The sequence below is a fragment of the Penicillium chrysogenum genome (genome assembly GCF_028827035.1).
Source record: "Penicillium chrysogenum strain IBT 35668 chromosome Unknown utg000004l_segment0_segment0, whole genome shotgun sequence".
In the NCBI taxonomy this organism is placed as follows: domain Eukaryota; kingdom Fungi; phylum Ascomycota; class Eurotiomycetes; order Eurotiales; family Aspergillaceae; genus Penicillium; species Penicillium chrysogenum.
In genome coordinates, this window is record NW_026622752.1 from 5112818 (window position 1) to 5126257 (window position 13440).

At 50.1% G+C, this 13440-nt stretch overlaps 5 protein-coding genes across 5 annotated transcripts; 4 read left to right on the top strand and 1 right to left on the bottom strand.

Moving 5' to 3' along the window:
* Positions 1–15: 15 nt before the first annotated feature.
* On the top strand, positions 16–378 carry N7489_007895 (uncharacterized protein; the record flags this gene model as incomplete). The annotated part of the gene is made up of 1 exon (XM_056713645.1): positions 16–378. One exon carries the CDS (start codon positions 16–18, stop codon positions 376–378), a length of 363 nt encoding a protein of 120 aa, XP_056567360.1.
* A 1395-nt stretch (positions 379–1773) lies between these two features.
* Positions 1774–3255, top strand: N7489_007896 (O-acetylhomoserine aminocarboxypropyltransferase/cysteine synthase family protein; the record flags this gene model as incomplete). The annotated part of the gene is made up of 4 exons (XM_056713646.1): positions 1774–1817; positions 1867–2365; positions 2426–2994; positions 3057–3255. 4 exons carry the CDS (start codon positions 1774–1776, stop codon positions 3253–3255), a joined length of 1311 nt encoding a protein of 436 aa, XP_056567361.1.
* A 504-nt stretch (positions 3256–3759) lies between these two features.
* On the bottom strand, positions 3760–6367 carry N7489_007897 (Nrd1 complex RNA-binding subunit; the record flags this gene model as incomplete). The annotated part of the gene is made up of 5 exons (XM_056713647.1): positions 6216–6367; positions 5892–6137; positions 5613–5709; positions 4357–5561; positions 3760–4269 (listed from the first exon to the last, which is right to left on the bottom strand). The coding sequence occupies exons 1-5, from the start codon at positions 6333–6335 to the stop codon at positions 3760–3762; spliced, it is 2178 nt and encodes a 725-aa protein (XP_056567362.1). The 5' UTR covers positions 6336–6367.
* A 1882-nt stretch (positions 6368–8249) lies between these two features.
* Positions 8250–9904, top strand: cit1 (citrate (Si)-synthase CIT1; the record flags this gene model as incomplete). Its single annotated transcript, XM_056713648.1, has 5 exons — positions 8250–8360; positions 8423–8487; positions 8552–8636; positions 8697–8744; positions 8798–9904. 5 exons carry the CDS (start codon positions 8250–8252, stop codon positions 9902–9904), a joined length of 1416 nt encoding a protein of 471 aa, XP_056567363.1.
* A 907-nt stretch (positions 9905–10811) lies between these two features.
* Positions 10812–12067, top strand: N7489_007899 (putative mitochondrial DNA replication protein (Yhm2); the record flags this gene model as incomplete). Its single annotated transcript, XM_056713649.1, has 4 exons — positions 10812–10928; positions 10984–11080; positions 11221–11893; positions 12013–12067. The coding sequence occupies 4 exons, from the start codon at positions 10812–10814 to the stop codon at positions 12065–12067; spliced, it is 942 nt and encodes a 313-aa protein (XP_056567364.1).
* Positions 12068–13440: the final 1373 nt, after the last annotated feature.

The following is a 13440-nucleotide window of genomic DNA, read 5'->3' on the forward strand; positions in this document are numbered from 1 at the left end:
TGGCAAGAGAACCAAATGAGCCACACTGCGCCATCTGTGATTCCCCAATTCGATGTTCCCCGCGCCTTCGTTCCGTCGGCCGCTGCCATAGTAGCGTGGTTGAAATGTGATCCAGCCTTCCGCGGAACATGCCGTAGCAATGAGGGTCACACGTACTCCGGGCTCGATCTTGCTTTTGCACACGGACAATCAACCATCCCTCATCTCCCGATGTTTCGTGCTCACGACAGTGGGCCACGGCTGCCAGATAAGCTCTGTACTGAGCCTGTACCCTGTAACGACAGCTATCGCTGCAGGCTACGCAACGCTCCCTGCAAGAAGTTAACGGACGAGATTGATGCCAACGACTATATGCGCATTTCTGAAGAACGATATTGAGTTAGGGAATTGTTCTTCGCGGCTGTGCTGTGGTCCAGACAGATCACATTCTTGTTGGTTCTGTAATGCCGGCGATTGAAGTTGCAAACCATATACCCTGTGAGCAATACGGTCAGTGTCTGCGAGATGTAAAGACTTATAGTTCAGCTGATCTTCATAGAAGAGACATGGTTGGTAAGTGTGGATGTCGACAGTAAGTCGCTGTCGAGTTTGGGGTTTCCCGGTTGATGCCTCTGCCTTCGGCATACGAGTATACAGGGGCAAGTTTACTTGCCGCTTCCAGAGGATAGTCTCTTAAAGCCGCTGCCACCTAGGTATACATGAACTTTAATGAAGTCGAAAAAAAACCACTTATTGCGATGACCAAAAGGGTTCACAGCTGAGCGGAAAGACGGTCTTCCAAGACCGCGGGGGGTGAAAAGGAAGGAAGATAAAGGGGGTACGGGCAGGTATTTATAGTAAGCACATTGGACTCTTAGGTTACTCTTCCTTTATGTCTTTTTTAAACGTCTATACATTTTCTGGGTGTTTAAATGTCTATCACTGTCTATGGAAGGATATCCTCGATAGTGGATCATTCCATTATATCCATTTGTACATGCTACTATATAGGAAGCTTATAATGGAGGCATTGGAACCAGCAGAGAAAATGTCAGATCCTTCTTCACCAGATATTCTGGATCCAGGGCTTGGAGAGAATGGATAGGTTTTCCGGAAGGGGTAAAGACAAGGAAGAATTGGTCTTCTTTTAATCTTTTCTGTGTAATTAGCTGTTGTTTTCGAGGGAACATCTAGTGATTCGCATCATCCTCATCGTTGTTCAATCTAATCCATCGGGTGATATTGATGGCCTTTGCACCTCCCCCTTCTAATCAGCATCTTGTCTAGGTAGCCTCTCTCTTCTTGCCCTTTTCTGCATTTCTTCGGGCGACTTAGGGTGGTTCGTATTCTTCTGACCGATCGACAGACTCACCATAAACTCACCGTGGCGACACCCGACTATTGGCCGCACACAAGCCAAGCCACACGGTGAGTTATTGGAGTCCTCACTATTGTAGTTTCTTTTTTTTTTTTTTACTTGAAATAGGGCTAGTATAGAGAATTAGAATACATATGTAATTATTAGAATGGATTAAAGGGGAATCAAGTATATAATAGGGTGGGGACTATATAACCAAATGCAGGAACATTTGTGGAGTATAAAAATCCCCCCCCAAATCACGCCATTTGCAAGCCCCCGAATGTTAGTCCCTCTTCTCCCCTCCTTTTTCCCTTTGATCCTTTTTGATTTCTTTGATTTCTTCAATCTTATCTTAAGAATCCCGGGAATCCCAAATCCCACTGTTTGACTGTTGTCCAAAATCTATTCTGATAGCTTCTCCGCATTTCAGAACCATGTCCGAGAATCTCCACTTCGACACTCTACAGCTTCATGCTGGGTAAGTGTCCGATCCCAATTCAAGGACAACTCTAACAATCAATCTCAAGTCACGAACCCGATTCAACCACAAACTCACGTGCTGTCCCAATTTACGCGACTAGCTCTTATGTGTTCAATGATTCTGCCCACGGCGCGAGGCTCTTCGGCCTCAAGGAGTTCGGCAACATCTACAGCCGAATCATGAACCCGACAGTCGACGTCTTCGAGAAGCGCATTGCAGCTCTGGAAGGTGGTGTTGCTGCCGTTGCTGCCTCCTCTGGCCAGGCAGCCCAATTCATGGCCATCTCGGCCCTCGCCCATGCCGGAGACAACATCGTCTCCACCAGCAACCTGTACGGTGGCACCTACAACCAGTTCAAGGTTATGTTCCCGCGCTTGGGAATTACTACCAAGTTTGTCCAGGGTGATAAGCCGGAGGATATTGCTGCGGCCATTGATGACCGTACCAAGGCTGTCTACATTGAGTCTATTGGTAACCCCCGCTATAATGTTCCGGACTTTGAGGCCATTGCCAAGGCTGCACACGAGAAGGGTGTTCCTGTTGTGGTAAGTTGTTTGTTTGGAACGTGTGTGCCAGGATGCAAAGCTCACGAATCTTACTTCTAGGTTGATAACACCTTTGGTGCAGGCGGCTACTTTGTCCGCCCAATTGATCACGGTGCCGACATTGTCGTGCACAGTGCTACGAAGTGGATCGGTGGCCATGGTACCACCATTGCCGGTGTCGTGGTCGACAGTGGAAAGTTTGACTGGGGCAAGCACGCTGCCCGGTTCCCCCAATTCGTCGAGCCATCCGAGGGTTACCACGGGTTGAAGTTCTGGGAGACTTTTGGCTCCATCGCTTATGCTATCCGAGTGCGCGTTGAAATCCTGCGCGACCTCGGTTCTGCCCTGAACCCCTTCGGTGCCCAACAACTGATCCTCGGCCTGGAGACTCTGAGTCTGCGCTGCGAGCGACATGCAACTAATGCCATCGCCCTGGCTAAATGGTTGCAGAAGAACGAGAATGTGAGCTGGGTGTCATACCCCGGTCTGGAGGATCACCCTAGTCACGATCTCGCAAAGAAGTACCTGACCCGCGGCTTTGGTGGTGTGCTGTCTGTAGGCATCAAGGGCGGCGCCGCCGCTGGTTCTCAGGTAGTTGACAACTTCAAGTTGATCTCGAACGTTGCCAAGTATGACTCCTTCCCATTCCCGAGGAGGCTCTCCTTTCGAAGTCTCTACTAACATGCTGCAGTGTTGGCGATTCCAAGACCCTGGCCATTCACCCTTGGTCGACTACCCATGAGCAGCTCACGGAGCAGGAGCGTCTTGACTCCGGTGTCAAGGAGGATGGAATCCGTATTTCAGTTGGCACGGAATACATTGACGATATTATTGCTGACTTTGAGCAGTCGTTCCAGGCATTAAAGGCTCTGCCGGACCGTACTGCTTGAATGTCCTGACACATGTGAACGATCTCATGCATGGAGATTAAATACACCAGTAAGGACACTACAGGGTGGCATGGTAAACTTAGTGACGACCTCAATACGATATCAATGAACATTTTTACAAGATGCATACTACAAGCCGGACATATCCGTAGATTTGCCCTAGGGAAATCACAAAGCTACGCCGAAAAACTCTTACGGTCACAAGGGAACCATGAGGTCATGTTAAATGAGTTATTTGAATTCTCTCGTAAAATTTCACATCATCCATCCCGGATGTGTCCATCTTGGTGAATCACCATCGGCGACGTCATGCACAAGTGTGGAAATTAAAAAAAGGTAAGACAAGTGCAGAAAGAACTAAAACCTCCCCCGCCGAATGATATGCCTCAAGATAAAATAAGAAAAAGGAAAGCAAAACATGTCCATCCCCCAACGCCTTTGCCATGCGCGGTGCGCGCAACCTATTTGGACCATATGCACGCATCAATGAGGAATCAAGAAACATCAGTTGCCCTGACCACCGGAAGGAGGCTGAGCACCGGGCATACCGGGCTGACCACCCATCATGAATCCGGGAGGCAGCATGGGCATGCTGGCAAAGTTGAAACCATAGGAAGGAACTGCAGGTGCGGCTCCTTGGTTGTTCATGTTGGACATGTCAAGTTCACCACCCATCTGGGAACCGCCACCGTATCCATCACGCTCAGGACGGCGACCACCGAAACGAGTATCCTGAGGGTTAGGGTTGGTACGAGTGGAAATTGGGCCCCGCTTGCCACCAGTGTCAGTGGCGATACGACGGCTGATAGCCTTGGAGGAGACACCTGCGCCGATCTCAATGTCGGGCTCCTCAACAATCATACCAGACTCGATAGGACGTCCACCAGTTCCACCATACTCCGCCGAAAGCATCCACTTGCGATCAGCCTCGGTCAATCGCTCAATCGGAATTATGCTAACTCCAGTCTGGTAGTCACTGCAATCACGGGGGCCAAAGCCAACACCCCAACGAGTCTATATTGATAAGGTCAGTGATAAGATCCAAGATAAGGTCCAGCCACCCACGGAGGGGGAGGGGGAAAAAAGAAGCAAAAGACTTACCCTGAGTTGCATGTCGCCAGTACGGTAAGACTCCATTCCATCACGTGCCTGCATCGCATCGGTGCGGCTAATCATCTTGATAAAAGCGTGACGCTTGTCCACGTTGACAATGCAAGTCTGAACAATTCCGAACTGGCCAAAGAGCTGACGCAGGTGAGCCTCAGAGGAGGTGACACCGCCAACGAACAGAGTTCGACTCAAGACTTTGATCATACCCTGACCAATGGAATAGTCCCATTCAATGAACTTGGGTCCAGGGGGAGGCAGGTTAGGATCCTTGTTACGAGCAGGTGAAGGCGAGCGACGTCTACCACCACGGCCACCAGGAGGGCTACGCTGGCGATACTCATTACCACGACGGCCTCGCACATCACGCGGGTCTCCGCGACGACCAGGCGATTCACCGTACTCTCCATAAACAGGGCTGTCACGACGGCGAGGAGGCGAAGCAGTACGGCGTCTATCCCAGCCGGGAGAGCGAGAACGACGACGATATCCAGTGGGCGGCGAGCGAGGGTACTCACGGCCACGTTCATCCTTATTCTGGGAGTCCGAGTGACCCCATCCACCAACATTCTGTCCTTGCATCGGGTTGAATCCAGCCATCGGGCCTCCAGGCATCGCAGGCATACCGGGCATTCCAGGCATACCGGGCATACCACCCATACCACTGTTGTTGGTCATGCTGAAGAGCTGCAAGGCAGTTCCCCACTGGTCCTGAGGGATACCTTGAGCAGCGAGCATCTGGAGAAGCTGAAGCTGCTGTGCCATGGCGTTCGAGTCGGGTGCGGCAGGCTGCGCAGCCTGAGGAAGCATCGCGGCCAACGGGTTCGCGGCGGGCATCGAGATTGGAGTTCCACTTTGACTCTGCGGCTGGAGCGCAGGGTTCTGGGCCATACCGGCCATACCTGCGAAGGGAGGCGCGACAGATCCACCGCCGCCGAGCGCATTCATAGCAGCAGCCATCTGCGAACTCGGGTCATTGGCAGGGGTCACAGACGCCGAGTTGAAAGCACCCAGAGGGTTGCCCGGCACAGGAGCAGGGGCAGCAGCGGGGGCAGCAGCGGGCGCGGTAGTGTTCTGCTTAGCCATGTCGGCCAAAGCTTTCAGGATGCTCGAGGTATCAGGTGCTGCCGACTGTTGCGGGATTCCGATCGGGTTGGCGTTCGGCGCAGGAGATCCTTCGGGGGTGTTCGATTCGACATCTAGGGAATTGTGAGTATCGGCGGCATATATTGTCATCCTTGAGGACTTACTTTGAGCAGCGTTCAGTTTCTCCTTGAACGAAGTGAGCATCGGGGACGGGAAAGTCGCACCACGCTCCCAGATGTCGACCAGCTTCTTAATCTTGTCCTAAATTGTGACAGGGTATAGGTGAGTTACATGTTCGAAAGAGTCTGGTCAAGGCGGCATGATCTTCAGATTGAAGTACATCGGGACAAGGATACAATATGCATGGCTTGGCCGTCGCCAAGGCTTGCGAGGCTGGGGGGGGTATGAGGTTTATCATGATACGGGTATGTCCTATTGCGTACCTTTTGGTCATGGGGAGCATTATTGATGATGTCTGTCATCAGGATAGGCAGAAGATCAGTGACACGCTTGACACCAGCGGCGAAAGTTCCATCAGGTGCATCGCCGCCAGGAACCTGGCCGGCCTTGCGCGCGGCCTCTACCCATTGCCGAGTTACTGAGTCTACCACATAGAGCACACCCAGCTTGTGGGTGCCCGGGGCCTTCTTGAAGTGAGTGTAAATTTTCTGGATGAGAACTGATTCATTCTGCGGGCAGGGTTAGCATATCATCGATCACGCCGGGACCAATGAGATGAATCAATCGACCAAAGGGGACAAGCGTACCTGCACGTTGGCATTGCACAAGTTTGTGATGCCACCAATCTTTGAGCCGGATACGCCAGGCGGCTTCAGAGCCAGCATGGATTGGAGCAAATTCTCCAGTTCAGCTACTGCGGAAGACATGGCGGGAAATACTACCGTCAAGTCCGAGTGTAAGGGGAGTCGCAAGAGGAAGAAGAAAAGAGTTCCCCGTCAAGGCTTTATGCAGATGGGAAACAATCGAGAGAGAGAGAGAGATCCGGGCTACTGCGCTTTGTGACGCGACGAACAATCTCTCGGTATGAGAAAAAGAAGATATGTTTAATCGAGTTTCCCTGGCGATTCTTCACTACAGACTCCACGAGCGCATTCACTGTCGACCAGAGAATAGCCGCCTACAGCTGGAATACAGCCTAGCGATATTTTTTTGTCCAGGAAGGCTGCCTGGCGCCGAGTACGAGAGTACGGGGAGTACGGGAGATGTACAGCCTAGAGCGTCTTTTGCAGTGAGGTCCAGAGAGAAAAAAAAACCAGATCAGGGTTTACGGATTCCAAGAGAATCCAGTGAAGTCCAGCGCAGTCAGCGGATGAACTGAGGTTGAGAAACTGATGAAATCGAAAGGAAAAAGGATGCTGGGATGGGGGGATGAAGATGAAGACTGAAGGATCATCAAAGGGGAGAGCAGACTCTGCGACTGGCGCTGGTCCTATCCTGGAATTGATCACGTGCTGATTACAACTTGCATCTTTGGCTGCTGTCCGGAACCGAAGGCTTTTTGGATCTTTTATATCTGGAGCGGCTAAAAGGGAGATCAAAAGGGAGGTCAAAAGGAAGGCCGAGGTGACTGTCAAACCCTAAAAACCGCAAGGCTCGTGTCAATAAACATTGACTTTTCAAATATCGACCTTTGAATGGGGTCCTACATTTGTTTTACTGTCTTTCTTTCTCATATCATATTCAATGGTCATAAGGCCGAGAGGAATGAATGACATATATTGAGATAATGAATAGAGTCTGCTAAACAATGGAAATCCCGGACCTTTCCAATGAAGGATACTACCACATATATCAAACAATAATGAACATAACATTGTATATTGTACGTACTCCGTACTCCAGTACCTTACACCTAATTACAACTGAGCCGAGGAACCCGTGGGCATCCCATCCCTTTTTACCACATTTCTGCCCCTGTCCGCCGCCCATAGCTCCCGACCTCGGTGAACCATTTCAGAAAAGGCCATTGTACAACTCGGAGGTATGACTTGTACAAGGATAGCCTAGGAATTTGGGGTCTATAACTATCTATTCGAGTTCATGACAGCATCAACACTATGACATATATGTATACATATATATATATATATATATTATATGCATATGTATATGGATGTACTAAATATCCCATCTGATAAGCTCCTACCGAGGGTTCCATATCGGACGGATGGCGACAACGGAAGAAAATGGCGACTTGCCGACGTCATTACCTGCCGCTCAGGGATGTGGACTGTATTTGCAGTACTCCGTACGAAATTTGGGAACATCCATGGATTGGAACCGGGGCAGATTGTGGGATTTAATTACGTATATTGAGATGATTTAATGAAATTGATACATTATATTTCTTACATATGTACATATGTATATAGATACATAATCTCACAAAGATCAAAATGTGTACAATATACCATTTACTATGTAGAAAAGAACACATACCCGAATTAAATTTCCGTATTTCGCCATCTACGAATATCACCGTAGTTGATCTGCCGGCAGCCCGAGCCCGTGCTCTTCCGTACCGTTGGGGGAAAATTACCGTAGAGAGAGAGCTGTCTAATAGCTGACTGAGCTTCCACGGCGTCCCGAAAGTGACCCAGTTACCGTACCGACGGTACCGGCTGTAATACGGCCAAATGGGAAAAAAACCGAGAAAATTCCAGGCGCAAAAGAAGCTCGTCCCCGAATTCTTTCCTTTCTTTCTTCTTCTCCCCCAGGCTTTGTGACCACTTCTCCATCTCCTCCATACCACCCATCCCACATATCCTGTCTGATTCGACATGGCTTCTTCCCTCAGAATCGGTACTACCGCTCTCCGGTCTTCCATTGCGAAGCCGGTGCAGTCCGCTGCCTTCAATGGCGTGCGCTGCTACTCTTCCGCTAAGGTTAAGGTATGATGCTCGTCCTTCGGCTTCAAGCTTTAACGGAATGCTAACCTAGTTTCATTGTTTAGTCCCTCAAGGACACCTTCGCCGACAACCTGCCCGCCGAGATCGAGAAGGTCAAGAAGCTCCGCAAGTATGTGACGCGCCCTTTGAGTTGAAATCAAACAACAGCTGATCATGGTATCCAATTGTTTCAGGGAGCACGGCAACAAGGTCATTGGTGAGGTTACCCTCGACCAGGCCTACGGTGGTGCCCGTGGCATCAAGTCCCTCGTTTGGGAGGTAAGTTGAGAAATTTCATAGCCCCTGGCAAATGACGACGCTAACATTTTTTTTCCCTAGGGTTCCGTCCTCGACTCTGAGGAGGGTATCCGTTTCCGTGGCTACACTGTAGGTCTTCATTGATTCGGATATCTTTTCCGCTTGCTCACTATTCTTTCTAGATCCCCGAGTGCCAGAAGCTCCTGCCCAAGGCTCCCGGTGGTGAGGAGCCCCTGCCTGAGGGTCTCTTCTGGCTTCTGTTGACCGGCGAGATCCCCTCCGAGCAGCAGGTTCGTAACCTGTCTGCCGAGTGGGCTGCCCGCTCCGATGTCCCCAAGTTCGTTGAGGAGCTCATCGATCGCTGCCCCAACACCCTCCACCCCATGGCCCAGTTCTCTCTGGCCGTGACCGCTCTCGAGCACGAGTCTGCCTTCGCCAAGGCCTACGCCAAGGGTGTCAACAAGAAGGAGTACTGGACCTACACCTTCGAGGACTCCATGGATCTCATCGCCAAGCTGCCCACCATTGCTGCCCGCATCTACCGCAACGTCTTCAAAGACGGCAAGGTCGCCCCCATCCAGAAGGACAAGGATTACTCCTTCAACTTGGCCAACCAGCTTGGCTTCGGCGGCAACAAGGACTTCGTTGAGCTGATGCGTCTGTACCTGACCATCCACTCCGACCACGAGGGTGGTAACGTCAGCGCCCACACCACCCACTTGGTTGGCAGTGCTCTGAGCTCCCCTATGCTCTCTCTGTCCGCCGGTCTCCAGGGTCTTGCCGGTCCCCTTCACGGTCTGGCTAACCAGGAGGTCCTGAACTGGATCACCAAGATGAAGGAGTCTGTCGGCAACGACATCAGTGACCAGTCCATCAAGGACTACCTCTGGTCCACCCTTAACAACGGCCAGGTCGTCCCCGGTTACGGCCACGCCGTTCTGCGCAAGACTGACCCCCGTTACGTCTCCCAGCGCGAGTTTGCTCTCCGCAAGCTGCCCGATGACCCTCTGTTCAAGCTGGTCAGCCAGGTCTACAAGATCGCCCCTGGCGTTCTGACCGAGCACGGCAAGACCAAGAACCCCTACCCCAACGTCGATGCCCACTCCGGTGTCCTCCTCCAGTACTACGGTTTGACCGAGGCTAACTACTACACCGTCCTGTTCGGTGTGTCCCGTGCCATTGGTGTCCTGCCCCAGCTGATCATCGACCGTGCTCTTGGCATGCCCATTGAGCGCCCCAAGTCTTTCAGCACTGAGGCCTACGCCAAGTTGGTCGGTGCTAAGCTTTAAACGCATGAATTTTCCCATCTCTTTTTTTTAATATCACCCTTGGGGCCCGTTGAAAACCCGGGTTAGACATTTGTATTATCTCCTTTGTTTGGCCGAGAGAGTCTTTGGTTATTTTCATGTTGTATGATAGGGACTTGATCGGTTCGAGCGGGCCTTGTAACAGAACTTCCATGTCAAATCATTTATGATCTCCAGTTTATTTTCGCTATACATGTAAAGGAAAGCAAAAGAACACGGTGTATTCGATAATTGTATAGTATCCATGGAGATCCATAGATGTGTCCAAAAAGACTACCTAGGTAAAACTGCTTGGAATTCTCCAGTTGATGGATGGGGACTAGAGATACAGCGTAGGATATCACACGGTCTGACGACTACCTGTGTTGAATCGATCACATGCGGATAATTGTTGGGAACAACTCAACGTCCCCACATGTCAACATATAAACAATACATATGTTGTATATATGTACGTATAGAATAGTTAACTGTGTTGTACATTGAATATGTATTGTAAAAGGGAAACAGACATAAGATCTTATAGAAATAATAAACAAAATAAAATAAAATAAACAAAGTACTTGGTGAACTGCTCCGAATTACGGTGGATTCCTTCCGTGGCTGGTATGGGAGGTACCGAGTACCCAATAGTATGAGTGGAAACTTTAATGATCCGATGTACCTGGTACTAAGTTGTCCCCCCCAGCTTACTGTCCCAAAGCTTTGATTCCCCCCGACCCTATAAGACATTCTGCTCTCCTCTCTCTTCCCTCTCTTCCACTCCACTTTCTACGCACCTTGCCAATCCATCTTCTTCCGACTTTCTTAGTCCTCCCTCTTTTAAAAACGCACGAAGCCCCCTATATCCCTTGGTCAGGGCCCCTTTCAGCGCATCCATAATCCCAGAATGTCTACAACTACGTCCGCGGCCTCGGCCCCTAAGCTCGAGAAGAAGCCCGTCAAGTTCAGCAACTTGTTACTGGGCGCAGGATTGAACTTGTTTGAGGTTACATCACTGGGACAGGTATGGCATACTTCAAGTTCCATATGGTAAACAACGCAAACTAACCATCCCCAAGCCGCTGGAGGTGATCAAGACAACCATGGCCGCAAACCGGGGCGATAGCTTCGCGGGCGCTATGGGTCGGATTTGGGGCCGTGGCGGCATTTTCGGTTGTAAGTGTCCATTCAATACCCGCTTCTACTTCCATTCATTACCCGCTTCCAATTTCCCCCGACCTTTCCAGCTAGCGCGTGGGGGCCTAGACCCGCATGATATGATGGACTCAAAACTAATTGCGAGATCGGATGTTTAGATTACCAGGGACTCATTCCGTGGGCCTGGATTGAGGCATCCACCAAGGGTGCGGTTCTCCTCTTCGTCGCCTCCGAGGCCGAATACTACGCTCGCACCTTCGGCGCCAATGACTTCGTGTCCGGTATCAGCGGTGGTATGGCTGGCGGTGTCGCTCAGGCCTACGCTACTATGGGTTTCTGTACCTGCATGAAGACCGTCGAGATCACCAAGCACAAGATGGCCGCCTCCGGTGTTAAGCCTCCCGGCACTTTCCAGACCTTTATGGATATCTACCGCAAGGAGGGTATCCGCGGTATCAACCGCGGTGTCAACGCCGTCGCCATTCGCCAGACTACCAACTGGGGTTCTCGCTTCGGTCTGTCCCGTCTCGCTGAGTCGGCTATCCGCAAGGTTGCTGGCAAGGAGGACGGCGTCAAGCTGTCTGCCTGGGAAAAGATCTTGGCTTCGAGTCTCGGTGGTGGTCTGTCCGCCTGGAACCAGCCGATTGAGGTTATCCGTGTCGAGATGCAGAGCAAGACCCCTGACCCTAACCGCCCCAAGAACTTGACCGTCGGCAAGACTTTCAAGTACATCTACGACAACAACGGCATCCGTGGCCTCTACCGTGGTGTGGCTCCCCGTGTCGGTCTGGGCATCTGGCAGACCGTCTGCATGGTTGCTCTTGGTGACATGTAAGTGTTCCACTTTCCCCTCCATTCTCCAGATTTTCCCCTTATTCTGTCGTCATTGCGATCCACCTTCTTTTTCATGTGAGACCTCGGGCTAACCAGATCTCCTTTCCACCGAATAGGGCCAAAGAAGCAGTCGAAAAACTGACCGGCGACAAAGTCACCGCGAAGCACTAGAGAAGGTTTGAGATACCCTTCTGCCGTGCAGTGGTTTTCGGAATGGAAGTGTTTGTTTTTAGTCTAGATGCATTTGCTCATATAACTCCATAATTAGTCTGGACGTATGGACAGACCCGATACCCATTGAATACATTTACGGTTTTTCTCATCTTTACCCCGATTTGTCTTGTTCACTTTCTTGTACCGTTGTATCGATCTCGGTCTCATATTCTTATGTTATTTGCAAAGTCAAGAATTCGAGTCCCAATTGAAGACCGGAACCACAATTCCGACATACAATGACAATAACCAATGCAACAAGGCCTTATTCTAAAAACATGAATTTTAATTCTCCGAACCTTTAGTTCCGACAACCGACAAATCCCCGGTTAATGTCAACATCAAACCCCAGACAAAACATCATCCGATATTCGGTGCGCGAATCGGCCATTTCAACCCTTCAGGCCGACGACCGACGATACTAATGACGACAAACAACAGAAAGGATTAAGTACCTGTCTCAGCTTGCCCTGGATTATTCCTAGAGTTTGCGCTAGATAATTTGTGAATTCCGCTATTGCGTAGCACTTGCAGTATGTAGCATCTACTCCGTGTGCCTAGGTAGCGGTCCAACGGCCACGGGCTTTGACCTCGGCTTATGGGAATCAGAACACGGCTGGAATCCCGTCTGTCCGTCGGCTACTCCGTATGTAATATAGATTGAGAGTCTGAATTATCATATGGCTAAATTGTCGGGGTAATTGCGGGTATCGGCCGAAAGTTCACATGCTTTAGACTAGAGAGTCAACATGCCTGTGATAATTCTGGACTATTGCTGCTTTCGGTTCATGTAGCCATATTCTCGTCTGTTTCCCAACCAATTGGTAAGATGGCCGAGTTGGTCCAAGGCGCCAGGTTAAGGTATACCTTAACTCCACAACTAGCAATAGTTTCCTGGTCTCGAAAGGGGCGTGGGTTCGAATCCCACTCTTATCATAACTTTTTGCTTTGGAAACATCCAGGTTGTCCTCCGTTTCTTCTTTATTCTTCTTTATTCTTCTTTTTTCTCGTTTGGAAAAATAGTTGAATGATGTGGTAGTATAATGCATTGCTGGAAGTTCCGCCTATCTTAGGGCTGAGCCCTCCTAAAGGGTTATCCATGTTACTTGGTGTAAGTAGCAAAGCTGCGTTTGCTGTCTAGAATATTTATAGGGATTGTATAAAGATACCTTTGTTGTTTGGCTCTATTATGTACAGTCGTTTAGCCGAAGTGATGGGTATTACGTCTGGTTATATTTTCAATATATGATGGTATATGACTATATTCAACTGGCTAACCTTCTCTTAGAAACCCAGCTGTCGTTCCCCCCGACAGATGAGCATAAGAACCA